The 23,896-nt window shown below is 40.7% G+C and overlaps 1 protein-coding gene across 1 annotated transcript; it reads right to left on the bottom strand.

The window, feature by feature from the left end:
- Positions 1 to 34: 34 nt before the first annotated feature.
- dbh (dopamine beta-hydroxylase) lies at positions 35 to 17,599 on the bottom strand. The gene is made up of 12 exons (XM_022768438.1): positions 16,866 to 17,599; positions 12,656 to 12,802; positions 10,873 to 11,130; positions 10,245 to 10,421; positions 7,053 to 7,155; positions 6,085 to 6,251; positions 5,744 to 5,887; positions 3,969 to 4,007; positions 3,474 to 3,533; positions 3,119 to 3,246; positions 2,560 to 2,719; positions 35 to 557 (listed from the first exon to the last, which is right to left on the bottom strand). Exons 1-12 carry the CDS (start codon positions 17,232 to 17,234, stop codon positions 444 to 446), a joined length of 1,866 nt encoding a protein of 621 aa, XP_022624159.1. The 5' UTR covers positions 17,235 to 17,599; the 3' UTR covers positions 35 to 443.
- Between the last annotated feature and the right edge of the window lie 6,297 nt (positions 17,600 to 23,896).

The following is a 23,896-nucleotide window of genomic DNA, read 5'->3' as shown; positions in this document are numbered from 1 at the left end:
AATAACATAATAATCACATTTTAATAATGGTTTAGTCATTATCAACAGAATCGTGGGGAATAAAACAGAACACAATAAATATGAAGGAGTTGTAAAACCATAATCATTTACTTTTCAAGTAATGCAACAGATGTTAATGGCCAACAGCAAGGCTTCACAACACTTTTGTCCATAGCACCAATTTGCTTTTTGCGCTTATTTTTGTTTGTTGCGTGCCTGTCCCAAATCTTTGCATTGACACTTGACATGTGATTATGACTTTTTATTAACTTGTGTCTGCTAATAATAACACAGACAGTGGGATGTTTATACACACATATAATTTACAGCAGACGTCAAAAAAACAAGATGTCATCTGTCCCCGAACATATAGATGAAACCATGAAACTCTGCCAAGTCACAGGAGCTTCTTTAACTTGCCCCAGGTTAGGTGCTGCCAGGCCTCAGACTGGGGGTGTAAGGGGTTGGCTGGTGGGTACAGCTCCTCCTTCACAGGGGTAGCGAGGCTTTTCAAGCACGGCGGTCACCACTGGTACAGGCTGATTGTCCCACTCTCCCTGGAGAAACAAATGTATATGATGTTTTAGACATGAGATGTGTTGTTGTTGGGTCCTAAAAATGACAAAACAGGTGCTGTCCTTGATATCTAGACAGCACATTTTATTGAGGTAATTACATAGTTGTCACTGAACAATGGATCAAACATTGTGCATCTTCAAAAAATACACTCAAGGACACTTATTCTGTGGTCTTTCTTTTTTTTTTTTTTTTTTATGGTTTTGCCAGTAAATCACTTATTCCATCACACAGTTACACTGACAACAGAATGCAAGCTTGCTTACATTGTGTAGTTTTATTTATGTTCCACTAAACTTTTATTGTAGTGACCTATTGTGTATTTTTTTCTGATTGGTGGCGATGGTGATGCAGATTATCTGCTCATTCAGTGAAAGTGAAAACAGGTCTGCATCATCAGGTCTTGGAGTGACGAGACAGTCGAGTGACGAGACAGTCAAGTGAGGGAGGGAAAGTCAACTTTGTGTACTTTTGTTTGTGTGTGTGCGTGTGTGTGTGTGTGTGTGTGTGTGTGTGTGTGTGCTCATAGCTAATTTTAAATGTCATCACTAGCTAAGAAATCTCATATTGTTGCTTTATTTGTTATTGCATATTCTTTGTGCCTCTCTAGTTCACCCTCTACTTACCTGAGCAGATGGTGGGCTTCAGTTAGATGAGGCTACTGAAGTAAAATGCCATCACCTCTCTGTAGTGAGAGAGTAGGTGGCTGCTTGCTGTGAGGCTGTGGCTTCGGGTTGTTGAATTCAGCTTTAAGTAGTCTTGGTTGAACTTCACAATTTGTTTTGCCTCTTACCTTTGTTGCTTAAACTTCACTTTTTTTGTCTGTCTACAGTTTCTGCATTGCTCATCATCCCTTGCAAAGTTTTCAAGTGCCAAACTAACTACAGCCCTTTATGTGGAGTATTGGAGCAACAAAGACTAAAACTGTGAGAACAGTTACAAGCTGGACTGCTGCATTACTTTGAGTTTATTTCACGCATGATGGATTCCCTCAAAATATCTTGAAAACAGTTGTCTTTAAAATGCCCTCCAGTGGTGGCACCATTAATGGTACGCATTTCAGTTTATTTAAAGGCCACCCACTGATGTTGAGCTTAAAGGCCTTGAAAACCTATTTTCTCAATCAGCTTCTTAGTAAAAATGATAGGGTCTTATCTGTTCTTTTTTCACTGGTTTGGTCATTTAGAAAAAAGGTGATGATCACATTTTTCTGTAAACGAATCTGGATTTAGCAATATTTAATTAAAATGTGATGACAGCTGCTGGAGTGTTTGCTTATGTTGCTAGTTCGCTGTGAATTAAAATGTTTTTTTAAGTGTTACAGTCTTAACAAATAATAGCTGACAATGTTTTTTTCCCCCACAAACTTTACAGGACCTATTTGTAAGTTTTGCTATTGCTACAGAGCCAACGTTAGCATTAACAGCTGTTTACTTAATGTTACAAGTTCAGCATCAAACTTTATTCCTTTACTCACCAAGAGCTGTGTCCAGCAAAGGAAAGCAACCCTCTTGTTTTGCTTCTATTTCTGTCACTTTCTTCTACTGAAGTTAGCATGCTAACCAGCTAGCTAGCTAGCTACTGAGTGACTGTAGCATCAGTCTCATTCAACTACAGGGCATATTATAACTCTTGTCTTGTGAACACTGGGATCTGTGTAACATAGCTGTATTTGTCCTTAGTGTATGTACTTGCATGTACAACTGATGTTACACGTCAAGGAGAAGCTTTTTTCTGTCAAAAATCTTGATCAAGGCCTATACATAGTTTGGAACTGTATTTAATTAATACGCTCTGATCCAAGCATCCTGTGTGTGTGTGTGTGTGTGTGTGTGTGTTTGTGTTTGTATTACAAGTTAAAAAGATGTCTGTTCAGCTTGTCTGACTCCTGTCCAACTGATGTCCGTTTTTGAACTGGTTTAATTGGTGGCTTGGCAGTCTATTGTAGTGTGTGTGTGTGTGTGTGTGTGATTTGGGACTTACAGGAAAGAGGCGTGCACTCGACTGGTTGCAGTGCATGGAGATGGGGGCTGTGTTATACAGGGAGTCCAGCACTTCTCCAGTGAACATGTCCCACTGTAACTGAGAATACTGCTCCGTCACACTAACCTCACCGCACACACACTGATCATTTCCCTGGAACCTGGAGGGAGGATGGGATGGAGTGAGGAGAGGGAGGTTGAAGGAAAGTCGATAAAAGAGAGGAGGCAGAGTGAGATTGAGAAAGGAGGAAGAGATTGGAAAAAAGAAAGAGCAAAGCAAGAAATGGCGTTAGGACGACACAGTTTCACTTTAATAGGACAAAGCATCTGGTTCTTGAGATTAAAAGAAGCAATCACCACTTTGGTCCTTGGGAGCGGAGGATAGAGGGGGAGGGATGAATGCGGAAAAGAAAAATTGCTTAGTCACACGGGAGATGGAGAGGAAGATGCTAAATGAACAAGAGAAAATGAAGGACAAGAGGAACAAGTAAATGATTTTAGAGAGAGGCGGGGGTGGGAGGTGGTGGTGGTGGTGGTGGTGGGGGCAGTGTGTGTGCTACCTGTTAATGAAATTAAAGTATTTCTGCAGGTATCCAGGGTCAACGTGGCTTTTGCAGAGCTCCAGCTGAGTCCGAGGGTAGTAGTGAATGTAGTTGACACACATTTCCTCCATGATACCGAAACCTCCCTGAGGAGACGAGGAGGTTTGGTGTGAGATGGGAAAGGGTGAACGGGAGGGTGGGGTCAGAGGGATTATGAGAATGAAGAAAATACGGTGAGTTTGAAGATGGAGGGAGGAAAGAGGACAAAGAAGGCAATACTCAAGGTTATTCTGTTGTTGACAGTGCTCAAGGTGAATTTATAATATAAAAGCAATATAAAAATAGTTCTGTATATTGATAGTGTTTTGCTCACCACCGTAGGCTTGCTCCTATCTTCTGTGTTATAAGTACACTTTGTTATGAGGACGTCGCCCTGCAGGATCAAGCCGAAACATACCAGCAGTTGTCACCATATTGTAAGATTAAAAAAGAAGCTGAAGATAATTTAAGAAAATTAATTATTTAAAAGAGCCAATGGCCAGTTTGCTGTTAAACAGAATGTTGCTCAGCTGCTACGGTTTTGTCTTGACCGTTCTCTGGGGAATTTCCCATCACGGCACTGATTTCACCGCCTGTCCCTATTTTCACACCATTTAAACACCTTATTCAGCAGCGAAGTGTCTAATTCAATACTCTGAATGCGAAGGGAGGAAAAAAAATCATCTGGGGCCCTACCATTCAGGAGTAGTTGGCTGAGCTTGCAGAATAGTAAAACTTCCATTCTTGTCCTAATGTAAAATCTGCACAGTGGAAAATGAAACCATCAAATAGTCATTGCCTTTCATAGTGTTGTCGACTTTATACTCACGGGTAAAACATTCACCATTTTTCTCAGAACTCGGATCGTCTATAAGAAAGAAGACAGAAACAAATACAGTGTATTAAAAGGAAAATACACCCAACTTTCATTTTCAGGATTCCTGGGTTCTTCTTCACATATATTTGGACATGAAAACACTATACCTGAGGCTGTAACCTGTGAAGTCATGAGAACCTACTGGCAGTGATTTGTTATTCCAGTTTCTCAAAAGTCAGAATGGAGTTCCTTGTTACCTCCAGATATACTGTATTTCTACAACGCATTTCCCTCTCTAGCATCTAAATTGTGTGCATAATTGGACACTTTGTGTAAAATACATTTATTTCAGACACGGCAAGATAAAACACCGGTTGCGCTTGATGCTTTCCTTGGGGGCAGCGTTCATTAGCTGTGTGTGTGAAAAGGCCTATTATCTTTGCTGGGAAAGGTTTGATAAAGTCTTCATATGCCCTAATGAGGCTGCAGGGTTTCAAGCAACAGCACACAGGTACACTCAGATTAGTCTGACATCAACAGCAGCTGGAGATTTTATCAGGCAATCTAGCAGATGTCCCTCTCCTCTGTGTGTGTGTGTGTGCGTGTGCGAGTGCATGCGTGTGTGCGTGCGTGCGCGTGTGCACGTCTTTGCATGTACCTGCCTCAGGATATTGCGGATAAATAAAACACAACAGATGTCAGCTGCCGTCTCTCAACAATGTTAATGTTGTTGTTTGTCAGTTTTGATGTTGATGGACACAAGGGTTTTTGCCTTGTGGTTGGAGATTATACTGTGATCAGGTCTAAATCCAGGATTTGTATGGGCCTCACTATAACTCTATAAAATACAGGCATGTCAGCAAGTTGAAGTCAGGAAAAACTCAGGGAATCCATGGTAGTCTAACTTGGTAAGTGTTCAGTCACAGTCACACAAAAAGGTCATATATATACAAGATTTCAGGCATTTGTTTTATTTAAACTGCTCCCTGCTTTTTTAACCAAAGAGACCAAAGTGAGGTATGTAAGTCAAAGGGAGAAACACGGTGATACAAATATGACAACAAACCCCATGAAAAGACTCCTATCCCGCTGTGCTTCTATCAGCCAAAAACTATTATTAAAAACCCATCAATGAGCCACACTCACGGCTGACATGTTACCTCATTACGATGAACAGGGGCTCTGTAGTTTATTTTGTCCCGCTAGAAGTCCACATGTGTATCAGTCCACCATGGAAAATAGTCCCCAACAAATGCACCAATTACTCCTGTTTGAGTAACATTTGTTAAAAACAACAGCGCCCAGCTGCTGTAGGGAAATCTTAAGCCTTTCTAAGGACTGAAATTAATTAATTATGTCTTTGACAGGAAACAATGGGCACACGTAAATGCCACTCCCTTTGCCCAAGTCATAAATAATATAACACACATTTGTTTGTGACAAGTACACCTCTGACCATCAAGCATTCTCTTGTAATATTCTGCTTATGTAGAGCTAATATACTGTAGATCACCCACTGCAAAAGACTGTAATAAGACTTTATTGTAATGGAAAGGTTTTTATTTTCCATGGTGTGGTAGAAGCAGAAATATCATTCCATGAGGCCAGAGTTAGTTTTCATTTCTCAGTTATTTTTTGAGGATAATCTTTGTCCCAGTGGCGCACAGCTCAGTGTGATGTGAGGTAAAACTCACTTTTATCTGATCTAATACAATAGCCTGTAAGATACAATGCACAAAGTTAGATCTCTGCACTGAGCTCCTCTGGGTAAACCGAGCCCTGCTCACCTGGTAGTGTGTACTGAAGTGCTGGTCCTCCTGTACCACCTCCAGCTCTTTGCCTCCCCTCACCAAAACTGTCCTCACCCCATGCCCTGCCAGGTGGGTGTGCAGCTGGGATGCAAATATATAGATTCCTCCTGAAGGCAAAGCCTACATCGACAAAACAAACGGACAAACAGAGAAACAGAATTTTTTTTTTTTTTTTTAGGTCAAGCTCCAACCCAGACTTTTGCGCTCTAAAGACAAAAAATGTAAAATATGCGGCGCCTAGCTGACATATCCGCCTTGCATTGTTAACATTTGAACCATAAATAATGTGGTAAATGATGGAGATTTTATATACATACAGTCTGGGTACACTTGGAGGTGCAGTACCCGGTGAGGTAGAAGGTTTGTTGTTTGGGTGGGATAGCCATGATAGGAGTATAAACAAGGCCCAACTCCATGATCCCTGCATCGTATCGCCTCAGGCTGGGGGTGTAGTGCAACCGTATCCCTGATGCGTCATGGCGGCCTGCATGTAAATATCAAATATGTAATATACAGTCTGTTTACTAGTAGATCATACAAACACACAGGAGCCAGAATTATTTTTCACTAAACCAGGTTACAGAGTTTATTTTGGGTGCTCTTTGTCTCCTAGAGCAACAAATTTAAGATTTCTGAGGGGAGAATTACAGTAGAAAGAGAGGAGAGGATTATAGGATCACAAAAAAATTTCACAGGTGTAATGAGTTTGTAGTATGTGCTCTCCATCTGCTCCTGGTCAGCACACATTCTGCAACATTTTGAATCATCTGGCATTTATCTTGCATAGACCAGCAAAAACAGCATTACAGTTTTTAAGCCTACTAAGGAAAAAAAAACAAGATGCTAAGAGGTGATTTTTGGGTTTAAAAGTTCAAATCAAGGAGGTGAGCTGGTGGCCTAAAGGTAAGTTAGTGAGACCTTAGCTCCATCTCTGTTCAACCACAGGAAACTTTGAAGGAAGACATAAGAGGATATATAAAATCTTAACAGAAAACAACTCCAAAACCAGAAAGATGTGCTGAGAATTAGAAGATGGTAATGTAGGCGTTAAGCGTATTGTAAGGTCAGATCGGGATAAGAAAAGCAAAGTCTGTAGTGACTTTTACAGGCGAGATCAAAAGGTATATCTGGAAAATTTTAAATGAATCGCTCTGTTGAAGATAAGCCTCGGGCTCCTAGAGCAAGATACAGACAATCCTGCTGCTTCCGCGTGTGTGTGTGTGAGAAAGAGTGATCTGAAGACAGAGTGTATGAGCCTGTGTGCTTAAATATGTACTGTATGTACCAGATATAAGGAGAGGGTTGTGGTAATGGACCTCTAGGCGAAGGAACCTTGAGGATCCTGGTCCACCCATAGGCAGCCCTGCATCAGGAGGATAGTAAAAAGCCTGCAAGCAAACACACACACACACACACACACACACACATATTCACCACACACATGATTCATTATTCCTCTCATTTATGCAGAGCTGCTTTGAAGTTGTAGCAAAGAGTCTTCACATAATTCACAGATGATGTTGAGTAAAAAGCTTTTTTAGATTTAATATCCTCACAATATGCACAGCGTGTGCTTTGTTGTTATGTTCTGATAGGCTTTGTATTAGAGAAGAAGTCGTACATTTCAGAGCGGGGAAGCCACTTATGGACTTTGACAGTGTTATAGTGAAAGGAACCAAAGTGTAATCACAACCTGGGACTTTAAAGGGGCGAGTGTCCAAAGGCAAAACACATTCAAATCTCTCAAATGGTTAGGATGGAGCTTAAGAAAAAACAAAAAGAAAACTTTTTTTTTTTTTTATATCCTTGTTCATTCTCTCATTCTGTTGAAGGCCGACATTGTCAGAGCATGACAAAAAAGGTCACCCTGTGCTAACATGTTCCAGTTAAGTGTTGAAAAGCCATACTCTCTCCTCTCTAAAGTCTTGACAAGTGTTTCTAAAAACTTCCAGAAGAGAAAGTTTCCTTTCACACTCAGTAGGATGTCTTAAAATATCAATTGCAGGCTTCTGCAATCCACTTCAAACCAGTCCTTTTGATGTCCTCTTTAAGATGTGATCTTCTATCAAAGCGATATGTCTAAGAAATCATTATTACATCATGTCTTATTCACCTTCTTGCCCCAACTGCAGAGATAATAAATAGCCTAGCTCTAAAAATAACAAGTTGCCAACTCACGAGCTCCAAACCACCCACAGAATTTTAAATTGTAACAGCAACAGATCGTAAGACTGAAAGGGAGCTTTTAAAACCGATCATGATACAGAAAACTGATCATTAACACATAGTCTTTGCATCGACTGTGTTCCTCATTGTGAACCTTCACATTCTTTAAGATTAAAGTTCATTAAAGTTGAATCTAATCTAATCTAATCTAATCTAATTCTCTCTTCGAGGCCTTTTGGGGGATCTATGAGCAGGCTCAAAAAGCATGTCTATCGATTATTTCTACACCGAGACAGGTTGTATTCTCGCATGGACGCGCCCTCTGGGATGCCGCTTGTGAACTTGTGAGGTATATTTTCTCCCCCCCTCCTCTTTCACGCCTCGGATTCTGAAGTATTCTTCTTATCACAGCAAGAAAATAATTCTCGAGTCACCTCTCGCCCCCTGGGCATCAAACCTCCATGCTGTCATAAAGAAATCTTGATTTAATCCTGATTCATCATCTGTGTCTTCACCTGTTTCTGAGAGAGGCCAACCTTTAGCCACGTCTGCTGATACAGTTCGTAATGGAAGAAAGAAATTGTTTTATTTAATCTTACTCTAATGTGTTATGGTGAAATCCTTAGAGATTTGCTGTCTCCCGCACACATAGACACACATAGACACACACAAACATGTATTTCTTTTCCTCTGGTGCTGCTGTCTCTGACAGTGTGGTACGTTATTGTTTCTTTTTCCTCTTTCAAACTTCCTCTACTCTTTATTTTTCTCTTGCTCCCATGTTTTGTGTTTTTGCAAAGTCACGTTTCCCTTCTGACGCGGTGCCGGGGAGAATGAAACAACACTATTAAGAGGTGATGAAAGAGGCCTGAATATTTCCCACCTAATCTTGTCTTCACAGCTCACAGCTCACAGAAGGCATCCTGCTTGTTTTTGTTTGGCTGGCAGATAATCCAATCAGAGTGGGGCCGTGCTGGCTGTGATACAGTGGGGAGCAGAGCAGAGAAATATGGTGACAGGCTCACGGTTCCCTGTCCTCTCTGCTTTATGTGACTAGCAGGCTGCTTGCTTGCTTGGTCAGCCAGCTGGATGGTAGCCATAGTATGTAAGTTGGGTGATTTAATGCCTGATAGATGACTGACTGAATGACTAGTTGTCTGGCCAGTTCACAAAAAGTAAACAGGTGCCCTTCTGCACTGAACATTTCAGTTGGGAGCCTAAAACTGCAACACACTTGTTTGAAACTGTCCTCCCCTAAAAGGCGACCCCATAGGTCGTCTGTTCAAGGAGCTTATTACGGCCCATAGTTACATTTTATTGTCAGGCGGCTGTAGTACATGACAAGAGCAAAGGAGGAATTCAGATGATGCTGTTGTAGAGTTGTATGTTTATTATGGTAACCGTGACAACGAAGGTCCTCTAACCTTAACAAACTACTTATTTAAGCCCAAAACATAACCAAGTAATTTTTGTGCTGAAAACCAAACCAAACTGTAAACAACCGTAACCACGTGTTTATCATTGTAACTGATGACGATGAATGAGTTGTATCAGCGGGTGGGGGCAAACGATCTAGGAGTGGGAATTGCTAATTAGCTTAGGCTAATAAATGCTGTGTTATGTGGCATTGGTTCATTCTATACTGTATCTTGTCCCTATACAAATAAACATTAAATAAATCAAAATGTTCATACTTTTCCAGTATTCTGTTCAATTAACTGTTCAATTATATAGAATTTTAATTTATAGCCCTCTGTACACTGCAAGGAATAAATGTGTATTGGCCTGTGGTTAAGTTTCAGGTTTAGTTCCTAAGTGTCTGAAAGCTGCAAAAAGAATGCAGCCATAATGAAACATTTTGTGCATTGTTACCCCACCAGTGTGCATGCATATGTGAATTCATTCATGTTCATGTGTGTACTTGAGTGTCCATGTAAGCAAGTTTGTGAATATTTGCCTCCCACACACAGACTGTCTCCGAGCTCTTAATAGACTTGTGCTGCATGTGGGATCCTCTTTGCAAGGTTTTTTGCTCGCAGTTCTAGGCTTGGATATTACTCTTGTAGGAGTTTTTGTTTATCTCTTATAATAGATTCAAGCACAGGACCAAAATCAGGCTTCATTCCAACTCTTGCTTTCAATTAGACACCTGTTATGTTTGTTAAAAAACTTGGGTGTGTGCTCCTCTATTTTTCATGATTTAACTAGTTTGAGCCTTTAATTTTAAATGGAACAGTGAATACAGTCAGTGGAGAGTCCCCACAAAGGTAAAAGTAAGAGGATGTGTGTGGGTGTCTGTTTCCCATCATACCTCAGCACCCATAGCCCATGCAGCTAGCACATGGCGGCAGAAGTTGAGCTTGCCCGGCTTCATCTTGTCATCACAGGAGCCGCTGTACTCTGGAACGTCACGGACATCCGGGGAGCATTCAAACACCTCTATGTGATGCACAATGGCTTCGTTACCTGGAGTTATCACTGACTCATACTGACAGAAACACAGAGAGAGAGGGCGAGAGAGAGAAAAAAAGAAAGAAATAAGTGAAAAAAGAGAAAGATGTTTTTTACCACCAAAACTGGCAGTTTTCCCTCCTCAGACAGATGTGTCGATAAAAATTTGCCATTTAAAATGCCATTGCCATTAAATATCCTATCCTACTGTATGTTTTGTACGGGATCTGTTCACATTTCATCACATTAATGTTCCTCAGTAAAAAATATAAGGATGTGAGGTGACATGTCTGTTATGTGTTTTCCATTTTCTTTGATTTATGTTTTGCCTTTCTAACCATGACAATACAGCCCATGTTGTATTTGGCCCAGCTGGCAAACAAGGAGCAGTAATAGCTGCCTGTGCGGGATCTCCATCTGAAACACCCACTCCACTGTGTGTAAGTAAACTCTATGTTAAGTGTTTCTATATTTAGAGGCATTCACACCATAACAATGTGGCTCTTGGGCATGTTTTCAGGCAGCTTCTGGATGAAGCACCAGTAAGTGGTCTCTTGACTTGGTATGATGACATTTGGTGCCACAACATCCAGCGTCTGCACATCTGGCGGAAGGGTGGGTGACGGCGTGTCAGGGCGCAGCATCAGCACTCTCTGTATCCCTGTGTGGATCCGGGACAGGTTCAGCTGCTCCAGCGAGGCAAGTCGTTGATCCAAGAAGCCATAGATGACGTGCACAGTCCCGTCCTGATCAATCAAAACAATAAGGAAAGAAAGGATTTTAGATGGCTACAAAGAAAGACATAAACAGCAGGGCTGTGTATTATAAATTAATAGTCTCTCATGATTATTATTTGGCTGAAATGACTACTAAGGCAAATAAAGGGAACTTTTCATTATGTTGTCATAGTAATGTTCATTGGTTTTGTGTCTGCAACCTAGCAGTCAAATGTGGTTCCATGGAAACCATAATCACAATAATGAATGCTTCAGTGGGAATTGTGCCAACCATCCCAACTTTCTGAGCATTTTATGTCCACACCTGTAACCGTGAGCTCTCCATGATCAGTCCCATTACTTTTTTTAAACGCACCAAATACAGCGATAAAAACACACACCTTCCCACTCACACATGGGCACTCTCACGCACACACGCAAATACACTATGTCCCTGTTAAAGCTACACACATGCATGCACTCAAGCATCTTTCCCACCATATCCCCATCTTCTTCTCGCCACCTGTTAACTGTCAAGATCAGTCCTTTCCTCACTGACAGACGTTTTTTTTTTTTTCGACTTGAGGCCATATGCGACAAATAAAATAAAATGTGCTTGTCCTTTACATGAGTAGAATAGAGGGGTAACATAAATGCAGAAATCAGTCAACTGTTATTTGCATAGCACCCTTCAAGTGCAGTGCAAAGGTGACTAATAAGACAAAGACAGATTAATAACCAACAAAATGGGAGAACCACCTGATGCCTTAGCCAGTGATGTTAAAATAAAACAAGAGTTACCTCCTTGAAGGATGTCTGGCATCATCTTTAGGATTCTTCAGGTCCAGTGACGTGTTTGCTCCAGCAGTTTACACAGCTCAAGATGAACAAAGTGAATAGCTGTAACATCTATATCAACTGTGTGTCTTTTAGTAGTTAGAATAACTTGTTGCCATTATTTGTTATTTTTTGTAAGCTAATGATGCTAAAAAAATCAAATTAAATCAATAAAAAAGTGGAATTTTTTACGTTAGAAGGCTACGTTTTTTCTGCCGCCAAACGTTATTTGTTGCCGGAAGCAAGTGGTGGTGATTTTGGCTCGACAACAGCTTCGGCCATTGTTGTTTACAATACAAGTGGTTGTAATCGGTTATAATACGCCCTCTGAGCAGTACGACGTCTTCAGCGCAGGTTGGAGGCTACAGAGTTGCTGTCGGGTAGTGACGAGACGAGCAGGGGCTAGCCGGCCAGCGTGCTAACTTCAGTAGAAGAAAAGACATGATAGAGACCAGAGTTAAGATTGGCGTTGCTTTCCACCGCTGGAGACAACGCTTCAAGGAAGGAATGAAGTTTGATGCTGAACTCACAACATTTCTTCTAGACAAGTAAATAAATAGCTGTTAATGCTAATGCTAGCATTGTAGCTATAGCAAAACTTACAAAAAGCTTGAGACAGATGCCCAACAACTCACACATTCTCCTCCCCTGACGTGTACACACACACACACACACACACACACACACACACACAGTGTGAAGCAAAGATTCCACACACCTCAATGAGGTAGTCTCTGGGATCACAGGTACTGAATGGTCTTTTGAAGAGCAGGTAGAATCCATCAGTTTTCTGTTTGGCTTCAATCAACTTATAGTCCTGCTGGCTGTCCAATGAAACGTGACCCTCACTGTCGCTCCAAGCATCCTAAAGAAAAAGACACACAATTTATACACATAATAAACACCAAATAGACACAACCGAGTAGCACATTGTTCTGTTTCATTCATCACATAAAGTGGAATAATATTATTTTTTGGCTTGTCTTGATGTTTTTAAGTGAAAGTTAAGAAAGACGGCTCATTTCCATTATAAAAATAGGTAGATATGGAGAGTGTCGGTGGGTGTAGCAGAGCTGGTTGTGAACCTCATTATTAAACCATTACTGAATAAGTTTCAGGCATTCTGTGTATCCATGCAAAACAGACTGAGAGTAAGTTCAAATATAAATTTTATAATTTTGTATCTAAATAAAAATTATACCATGGTAAAAGAAAAAATGTGACCAGTAGTTTAATTATGCAGAAAAATGTTTGAAGGTGAATGGTTATTGGGAAACAAAGGAGAGCTCTGCACTAGAATGTCACTGATCAAATACATGTCACCAACCAGAACTTAAATAATGTCCCTATTGTTTGTTTATTTTAAAATTAACACAAATTTATACAGTTTTAGCAGTTTGTTTGACAGTGGATTATGATACAGTTAATAGAAAGAAATTAGTGTGGCAGTCCGTGTTGTGAAACCCTCTTAACCAAGTGTAGATGATTCTAATTCTCTGCCAGGAGGCTTTGCAACAGCTCAGTCTATCTGTTTCTGTTATATTTCTCACATTCATATCTGTCCAGAATAGCACCTGAGATCTCTCTCTTTATTTCTGTCTCCCTCTCTGTCCCTCTTATATAACTGTTCTGCACAAACTGCAAACATTTTGAAGCCAACAATTTTGAGAATAAACACAGTATATGTATATGTGTGTGTATATATATATATATATATATATATATATATACACACACACACACACACACACACACACACACACACGCACATCTAAAATAAACATCTAAAATAAACTGTGGGCAGTATGCAGTATGTATTATGTGTGTTACATGCCTGTGTGGAGAATACACTTGGTAGACCTCAGCAGAGTCTTATTGTGACTATTTGATTTAAAAAAAAAAGTTGTAACAAGTTCTTCTTTTCTGAACATGGAAGGATAGTAACACAAAGAGGGAATTTCTTAGTGAAAGATTCCCACTTGATTTGTCTAAGTAAAGATTCTGAAGCCTCATTTTCAGCTAAAATATAGGATGTATTTTTACACAACACATGGACCATGAACTTTGTCCCCATCTCTTACTTTAGTAGGGACAATTATTGTGACCTAAAACAGCTTCAGTCTACATATCTGCATGTGATTATTGTTTTGAGATAGACCTGAAAAAACCTGCACCATCTTAATATTTTTTGTATTTGTGGTATTTGTTCCCTAGAAATGATCAGAATGTCTCATGTTTTACTTTAGTTTCTATTGAGTATCTCTAGAAATATTGTACAGTATATATCCATGAATGTGTTCACAACTAGAGAACAAAGAGAGAAAAAAAAAGTGTGCGTGTGTGTGTGTGTGTGTGTGTGTGTGTCTACGCGTGTGCGTGCGTGTGTGTGTTCACGTTTGAGAGAGAGAGAGAGAGAGGACTGTAGCACAGCAGTGACCTTTCTTCTGCTGGAAATTTGGCCCTCCTGAGGGAAGAGAAACAGATGGAACAAGGGGAGAAGGAGAATCGGATAGCATGGGCGAGATCAATTTAACAAGAAAATACTTTACAATGATATGAGTGTTACATTATGTTGGTTAGAATTTTAACAGCAGGAATGTGCTACACTGGGATTTGGGTAACTGAAGGGAAACAAGCCTGAAATTGATAAGAGATGAATGCAAAGGTCAAAGCTACTGTTCATATTAATGTATAGCATGATATCCTCCCTTCTGCAGGGTTTTTGCTCATAAAAATATGTGCATCAAATTTAGTTATTTTCTTATGAAGCACTAAAATGCACAAACTGCAAACAAATCATTTGCCCAAATTCAAAAATATCCTTTTTTCATCATATTAATTGTCTATGAGGATTGATCCCAGAGGTAGTTTCTTTCCTCACTGATCTAACCTGTCAGTGAGAAACAGCCCTAGTGTGTGAGTGTGTTTGTGTCTGGGGCCTCTGGAGTCCAGCTTGCTCCCTCCGACCTCAGATTGAATCACAGCAGAGATTTCTTTCCTGTGTTTTATCTCTGCTGAATAAGTCAATAAAGCTTGCACTGCCCATTCTGCCCAGTTTTTCTTTTAAAAAAAATGCCTTTTCTATCCCAAGGCTGTCAGTCAGCATTAAAGGAAATAGTAATGCAATTTATACTGTTTATTCTGTGAACTCCATTACCCATTACCATGGTGACAGATCTGCTACAGGAAGCCAGGAAGACATGATGTCTTTCTCAATAACTAGACATTGCAAAATAAACAAATGGTAATAGCTGATTGAAATTAAGGTAATACTTTTCAGTAGAGGAGATAGGCAACAGCAACTTGCATCTAAATTGAGAGTCTGCCCTTTTCTCATAAATATGTGTGTAGTACCTGCAAATATGAAATAAGTGGAAATTCTCTGCTTTTTTATGTTTTTTCTGATGAAAACAACTAAATATGTATGAGACACTTCAGCAGAGCTCAAACATAATGGAAATAAGATTTAAAAAAGATCCACCAGTGGAACTGTTACAGAGTCTGAATGCAGCCTTTTAATATCAATCCCTTATAACTTTTAATCTCTAACTATTTTTTTCCTGTGGGCCTTGCAGTAGACTTATAGAGGAATTTAGTTTGTGGTGTAATGTTCTTTAATAATGTTCAATGTAATGATGGAAATAATTGCAATAATGTTAAATTTATATATTGACTAAGTTTAAAATGTCCTTATTTGTAGGTATTGATGAGGGGGTTACTTAACACTGAGTGCATTGCCTCAAGCTGTGAGCTCTGCATTGTGAAGTAATTTGCCTTAGGAAAAAAAAAGATATTGATGTTATACACAATATTGCATTAGAGAAGACGTTGGACTAAAGAAGTATGTCCCTGTGCTTTATTCAACTCATAGCCTGACATTTAACTTATCCTTCTCTCTGAACTGTAGCAGGCAGGTCATTGTGGTGAAATAAAACACCCTAAGAAGCAAATAGGTTAATTCCTTATTTGTTAATGGCTTTCTCCAGGGTTGTGTAGATTATTCTAACTTGAAGCTAATCCTGTAGAAACCGGTTCCTAAAGGTACCAATGTCTTTCATCTCATTTATATACCAACTTTTCCCAATCAATCATATGTTGGTGGATACAGTCTCAGGTTTTATATTAAGAATATAACACCCGGACAAAGAAGATAGACAAGGTTTTCCCAGAGACGAAGAATCGGAATTACTACTGGATAATTTTTTAACTGCAGGGAATTAGTATTCACTCTGCTTACTGTTTCTCATTAATATTTCCACAGAAACTCTATTAGGATATTAAAACAATGGACAGAAATACAAATGAAAAGGAAGGTAAATGGGATTTTAATAGCAAGATAAATGTCTTTTTTTCCAGAAAAGGAAAAAAAATCAACAATTTTCAGAAAAAGAAATCAGAGTTGGATTGTTAAAAAGGCATTTGTGGCATAATGAAAATTAAGCATTTTACACATCTTAATCAGCACAGGATTCAATTTTGATATGCTAATATCTGCTAATGATTCCCTGATGAACTTTAGCTATTAGTGCAGTTTGAGTGATTTCCAATTAGCAGGGGCCGATAACATCCTTTGTGACTGTGTGATCATGAAGCAAGCCGTCCGCTGGCTCCTTGTGCAAAAACACCAATCTCACGCCCCGGGGACCACAGACAGATGAGGAACATAAGAAAGAGGGAAACCTCCACTCTTTAAAGACTTTCATGTAATTCCTGTGCAGTTATGAATTTGACAGGTGAACATAGAGAAAAAATTTTAAGACAGTGAGACTTTTTTATTCCTTCTGTTTAGAGATCTGCTTGACATCCATATATTTTTAGAGGTACGCCTTGTGTCAGTCAGGACTTTTATAAATTCAAAACAAATTCTTTAAAGTCTAGTCAGTTGAAAGACAAATTATACAGATAACACACATCCCATCCTTGCTTACCCCAAAGTAGCTCTTAGTCCCAGAGTCCCACAGCACCACCAGGTCAGCGTTGGTGAGCTCCCCGCGGTCAGACATCCCCAAGACCACGCCGTATCTGATCTGAGCAACCTTCAATGCCATGTAAATCTCCTGGTTGGCGTAGCTGATGTTCCAGGCCAGCTGGAGCTCCCCCCGTGGGTCAAGGGGCACACGGAAGGGCATGGGGAGAGGCGGGAGAGGGCTAGAGGGGGTTGATTTAAGGCTGGACACGTCGACAGCATTGGTGGGTGCCTGGTACGAAGCCACCAAGATGACCATCAGAGCAGCCAGGGCAGTGAAGTACAGAACGGTGACGTCCTGAAGGCGAATGTTCCTATTGAAGATCCTCATAATCCCAATGACAGATCTCAATCAGCTTCAGAGTAGTGCTGGACAAATTCTCTTTTTTATCTTCACTTGTTTTGAGTTGGTTTAGAGTTAAGTCCAAAAAGTTTTTCTCACGGTGCTGTAGTTCTGTATAAGCTGCAACTCTACAAACTCAACGGTGTCGTTTGCCAGTGTTTGTCAGCTCCCCTCTCCTTTTTGGCCACAGTAGATTCAGTATCTCCCTTGCAGTGATCAGGTGAGGTTGTTTATTCTTTTTCTCCCCGTTTTTTCTATCCTCTCAGGCCCTCATTTTCTGAAAAGTTTGACTTTCTTTTGTATCACTAACTTTACAGTCTTTAGGTTTCTCTATTTCCAAACCCTTGTGGGTATTGTCTCTCTCCTCTGAGCAACTGCTCCGTCTCTCTCTCAGCCTTATCCCCCCCAACTGGCTTTTAAAAGACTCCTCCCTTCTGAGTTGTCTGTTTTTATCCAGCCTAATGGTATTACATTTGTTGAGGAAAATTGGATTGTATTCTTTAAGCCCTGGGGTCAACCATGATTCTGCACATCTGCCAGCCCCTAATTGATCCAAATTCAACCATGGACATTATCACAATCAGTTTCGACTAACTAAACTTTATTGTTTGCTCCATCTCTGTCTTTTTTTGCTTTGGTTCACATGCATCATACAGTTCCTTGTACATTTCCTGACAAGAAGTATTCCAAGCACTATGCTTCTAACCTGGCTTTTTGGGTATTTGATTCAAAGCAGACTTAAGGGGCTGCAAGCTCTTGTGGAGGTGTAAACAAGGCATTAATGCATTAGGCCCTTTCCTTAAGCCACCGCCTAAGGCTGCAGAAGACCTAATCAAACTGTCAATTATGGGTTTCAAAAGCAAGAGGGACACATTCAGGTTGGTTTAAAAGGTTAGCACAGCCCTGGTGGAAATGTGTGTGTGTGTGTGTGTTTGTGTCTGTCTGTGTGTTTGCAATCAGTGAAAAACAGGTAAGCGAACAAAATGGATTTGGGACAGATATCCAAAGAGAAATGAAATGCTGCTCTTTGGCCTTTCCCCACCGTCTACACACATTTGAGAATTAATCAAAGTTTGGTAGGGAATGCAGAGGGATTGTCAGGGGGGCATGGTTCTGTGTCAGCCTTGTTCAATAGCAGCTATTTTTAGTTTTGTTTTGATATGCTGGGATAGTGGAGAAATATGTCAGTAAAAAATGAAGCTGGAGCCAGGTCTCCGTGCTAAACTTAGTTTAGCATGGTCATTTCTGTTTCCGCAAGTCACCATCTTGTTGTGAGTTAGAACGAATAGTCCTGCATGTATCCCTCTGAAAAAATTCCGTTTGTTGTCATATTTCATTTTTTTGTACAGATTAAGCAAACAAAGTGTTACATGTTAATTAGTGAGCTTTAGAGCTCCTGGTAGCTGAATTTTGCTGTTAGCTGTTTCCACCTGTTTCCACTCTTTATGCTAAGCTAAGCTAACCCTTATCCTGGCTGTAGCCTTTATTTACTGAACAGATATGTGAGTGGTATCAATCTTCTCATGTAACTTCCGGCAGAGACAACAAATAAGCATATGTTCCAAAATATCAAACTATTCCTTTTAAGGCACTGCACACCCACAGCTCTGTTTTCCATTACTCTAACTATTCTGTGTATACCTCTAACTTGAAGACACCAAATTGTATGAACTAATAACGATAATAAGTAGAAAACACTGCAAATTGCGAGGGAGCTGTCAATCAAGCAGTCTGTTCCCACACAGTCTCTCAGCTGGCTTCCCTCAGCTGGGAATGTAAACCGTTTTTGCCCTCTAAGATATGGTCACATTACATTTCCAGTATGTGAACACTTGCTCCATTCACTGCTATTGAAACCAGAACGGCAGACATTTCGGCACCGGCGGATACACAGATCAGAGTTCACCGAGTGGATGTGCTTGGTCAGCCAACAGAAACACACAGATGGAGAAGGTATTATTCAAGTTTGTTTAATCACCATATTTAGTGTGATGTCACACAACCAGACTACAAAGTCACATTGCTCTCACACACTGTTTATAGTCTTTTATGCTCTGAGCAATATTTACCTACAGTATTACCTGCATCAGAAACATGGCGTCATGTCCTTTTTGGGGGTCAATTGTTAAACAGTAAAGTGACTGAACTTTGGGTTGAATTTTAATATGATGGAGGGGGGGGGGGCAGAGTCACCTTGACAGCAATTTCCAAACCAGAAGAGGACATCAAGTTTAGTTTTGTTCCCAATAACAGAGTTTTTATCTGCATTGCTGACAACATGCTAGTGATAAATTCTCCATAAACAGTGTGTCCGATATAAAAATGTTTATTTCTATACTGTTGCACGTCTCAAAACTAATATATATAATATAGAGTGCTTTACATAAAGCGGACCAAACTAAATACAGGGGTAGAGTCAACAAAGCAGAATGAAGTCATCGTAATATAAAAATCTAATATGTATAATCACTACGGGGAGCCAACACGCTGCAGGTTTAATTACAGCTGATCGTCTCTGCAGGTGACTTCACTGATGAGTTCTTCTCCTTTACCTGAATGGGTGCTAATCAGCTGTTGGAGTCTTCAGTTGGAATGAAAACCTGCAGACTGTTGGCCCGCCACCACCCACCCGTCGGTAAAGAAGGTAACGACATGAAGCATGTACATACAAAAAAAGAAATGATAGATCAATCTGTACACATGAGATGTACAAAGATAAAGATGGTAACGATGGTGATTTGAGTCGACTTAACCCCATGCTGCAGAGATGTGCAGGTGTACTTCAGAAACACTTGGTTAAGTGTGGCTCCAGGTCCAATTAAGTACACTTCTGACCACATCCATCATCCAATTTATAGGAAGTGCCACCTCATTTGTACATTAGTTCTGCACGTCCCTTTTCATGTGGATGATTCAGTGAAGTTCAAGGAAAGCTCATCATTAAACAAGCTGCAGGGTGAATGCAAATTCTCTGTGTGTTGGATTCAATTTTGTACATGACGTCAAACCGCTGAATCTTTTTTCCGGAAGAGGTTCATAAAGAGAAAGGTTTGGATTTGAGCAGAAAACAGAGAGGGAGCAGAGCAGAAAGTCATGGACTGGTATCGTGTTGGTTAATGTAATAAAGACTCCCTGAGGCAAACAGAGATCTGCGTGTCCTTCTAATGTCTCTGGCAATCACGTGAGGCTCTGTAATCTCGTCTCTCTCTATGTGTCTCTGTATCTGTACAACAATTGTTTCTTTTTATCTTTTACACCATCACATTTCTGCCTCTTTATAAGTCTGTCTACCCCCTGTCACACTGCTCTCTGTTGCTGCTGATCACCCGCTCTCTCACTCACTCTCTTCCTGCCTTCTCATTTCTCTTACATGCACACTTATCTTTCCGCTGCTGTTCCTGATGTGTCAGCAAACACAAACGAGACGAGACGCTGTAAAGTCGGCGGTGATCCGGAGGGAAGGAAAGAGAGAGAGAGAGAAAGAGAGAGAAGTGGGTAGCATGGGGGATGGGTGTGGAAGAACAGATTTAAGGAGAGAATGATGGGCCTTTGTGTAATCATGTCTGTGGGTGTGTTTATGCAAGAAGCCTGGGGGTGTATGTGACATTATCCTGTCTAGAACAAGCCACATATTGCCCCCAAAACTTCATCACCATGCATTGCTTTCAGTTTGGGACAAGCATATGCATGGACACAGTAGTTAGGAATTTGTGCTCCAGATGATCCATAGTTTATCAGCACTGTGTTCTGTGATGTCTGGATTAACCTGATAGGAGACCCAAGGGCTAAAATTTCCAGCCAGGTCCCTACTGAAGTCTGAACCCTCACCTCCTGCCCTCTGTGTATGTACCCTGTTACATTTACATTCAGTTAAGTAAGCAGACTATATATGACAGAGTCATTATATGAGCAGAGATACAGAGACCACCCATTATTCCTGCAGAAATAGAAGTACCCCAGTTAGTTTGCATGATTTGATTAAACAATTTTATTTATAAATGTGCACCATTGTTATAGTCTAGATTTCAAGTCGCACGAGCCATATAATGCCACATTTCCAACCTGCTTTCTACATTGTTTTCCAGTGTTTGAGGATTGACTGGAGCTCTTCTAATTACATCATCTTGTTGCACCATCTTCTTCTGCAGTGGTTCAGTGGCACCAGACTGAAGCATTAGCCCCACCAACTGTTGATAAACCAGCTCCTCATATTTGATAACAGCATTCATTTGCTCTTTTTGTCAGTTTTATGGAATTTTGGTTAAATTTTGCATTACATTTGAAATGGAAAACCTGAATATATTTGGTTAAAATACAGGATCTGTCTTAGTTGATGTTGTACTTAAATGGGCCTATGAACAGCAGCCACTGTGGCTACAACTTATAATGACAGGATAATAGTAGTCACCGTGGCCTACTGGTTATATCAGACTAAATAAAAGCTGTAACAACAAAACCCCAGAGTGTATTGAAGTGAAAAAGGATGTGTTTTATTGCCTACGAATTCACAAAAACTGTTTTATTTTTATTCTTTCTAAAGTTGCATAGTCTCACTTTATAGTCAGTGGTTCAAAGTCCTCACAACTTTGCAAATACTCAAATAAACTAAACCAACTGGCATGCAGTGAACCAAGGTTGTAGGGGTTTGGGGCTGCAAGGCAGTGCCCACTTTGCCTGTTTGGTAATCTAGCTTTGGCAAAATGATTGTACTCAACTGCAATAAATTGGTGTTGATATAATGTCTGTTCATTGATCATAGAGTAAAATCTTAATTTAATGTTATTGAATCTTATTTCATTTTGAGCAAAAATAAACAAAAGCTGTGAACATGAGGAGAGCTAAATCTCAGCCACTCTGACATACCTCATACATACACATTGCACATGTGCACAAACACAGAGAGAGAGAGGAGTGAATAAAAGCAGACCTGACCGCGACATGACCAATCCAACCATCTCATTCTCTCCTAATATAAATATTTCAACGCCACACACTCTCAAAGTGCCCTAATCTCCACTTCTGTGAGTTTGAATAATGAATGCAATAAAAACTCACACTGCTACTCTTAGCGTTGCCTCAAACCGACCCCTCGTCTGATCTGAATGGGAGAGGCGAGCAGTTGTAAGGGTAGACTGGGTAATTAGAGGAGACGATGAGTGAAGAACTTGGAGAGAGGAGGAAAGAGAGAGAGACAGACAGAGAGGAAGTAAAAACAAGTGGTGAAACAGTGCAGGTTCGGAGGCTGACAAGAGAAAGAGCACTGTGGCATAAAGAGACACAAGGAGCACATGGATCACATCACAGAGGGTAACAAGTTGGAAAACAGACATTCACATCCATGGGTGAATTCCTAATATGTCTTGTAGTCAGGAGGCAGAGTGACAGGGGCAGAGTGAAGGGACAGAAGACAGAAGGAGGTACGAAGAGAGAAAAATGATCCTACTGGAGACAGATGTGTGCGTTGTCCTAATGGAATTTAATGGACGTTTTGTCCCAGACAGAGGGCCAGTTTGTTTTTCCACCTTGGCTGAACCTTGGGCAGAGGACAGGTGTAATTCTTTTAATTATCTTTATAGAGTTGGCTGTCACATATGCATATAGCTTGGCTGATTAACTGCTGTGTAAGTGGGAAGTTTAATGAATCCACTCTAAATGCTACAGCCGCTTGTGGGTTTCCAGCGTATTAGGAGGACATGGTGAAGGGTGACTTTCAGGTTTCGGCTACAGTAAGCTCTGTGATGGTTGTTGGTGACATTTGCAGAGTTTGTCTAAGGACAAGCGTGCGCGCACACACACACACACACACACACACACACACACACACACCCTCTCTCTGCCTCTTAACTCCACTGCCCATGCACAGTTTCTGTTAATTCTACAGACTGGTAGGCTATGACTATTTATATGCAGTGCACATGTGTATTTGCACATCTGTGTAGCTTATAAGCACTTTTTTTTTTTTTTTTACATAATTAAGTTTTCTAACCACATCCTCATCCAGCATATTTTTTCCCATTCCCTCCTCTCTCTTGTCTGCTCTCACTCTAGCACCCATAGCCAATCTGGGTCTGTGACAAAAGCGCCATCTCCCAGGCTGCACGCTCCAGGCTGCATTTACTCACTGGGTCTGCAGGCACTAAGAGCCACCTCTGGATTTAAAGCGCATTTGACTCGTCTCCGCGCAGAGCCGGACGTCTCTCTGCAGGAATCAGCAATTATACAGAGGTCCAACATCCGTGCATCAAATATAGCCTGTGGTAGCCTTTATTTTGTGGGGGGTGTGGGGCTTGCCAGCTGGAGACACTTTGTAGCCCGACAGAACGACTGACCAGCTTGCTTTCCGCCAAACATGGGATGCAATGAGAGGAGGATGCAGGAGAGGGAGGAGATAGATTAAGTAGGCTGATAGAGAGAATAGAAAAAGGAAGCGTGCAGGAAAAAAAAAAATCCCCATCGTAGATTGGCCGCGGAACCAGGACCAGGACCAGCAACTGCAAACAAACATCTGACCTCGACCTCCTCGGACGGTGGGAAAACTGGTTGTTGAAATGGAGATGTCGAGATTTTCTATCATCCCGTCTCCTCCTCCTCCTCTTCCTCCTCCTCCTCGTCCAACACACACGCTGCCGAGGCTGATGATGATGATGGTG

Source organism: Seriola dumerili, unplaced genomic scaffold (genome assembly GCF_002260705.1).
Source record: "Seriola dumerili isolate Sdu_G_001 unplaced genomic scaffold, Sdu_1.0 BDQW01001601.1, whole genome shotgun sequence".
Taxonomy (NCBI): Eukaryota; Metazoa; Chordata; class Actinopteri; order Carangiformes; family Carangidae; genus Seriola; species Seriola dumerili.
Note: the sequence above shows the minus strand (reverse complement) of the source record. Positions and strands in the feature narration are given on the sequence as shown.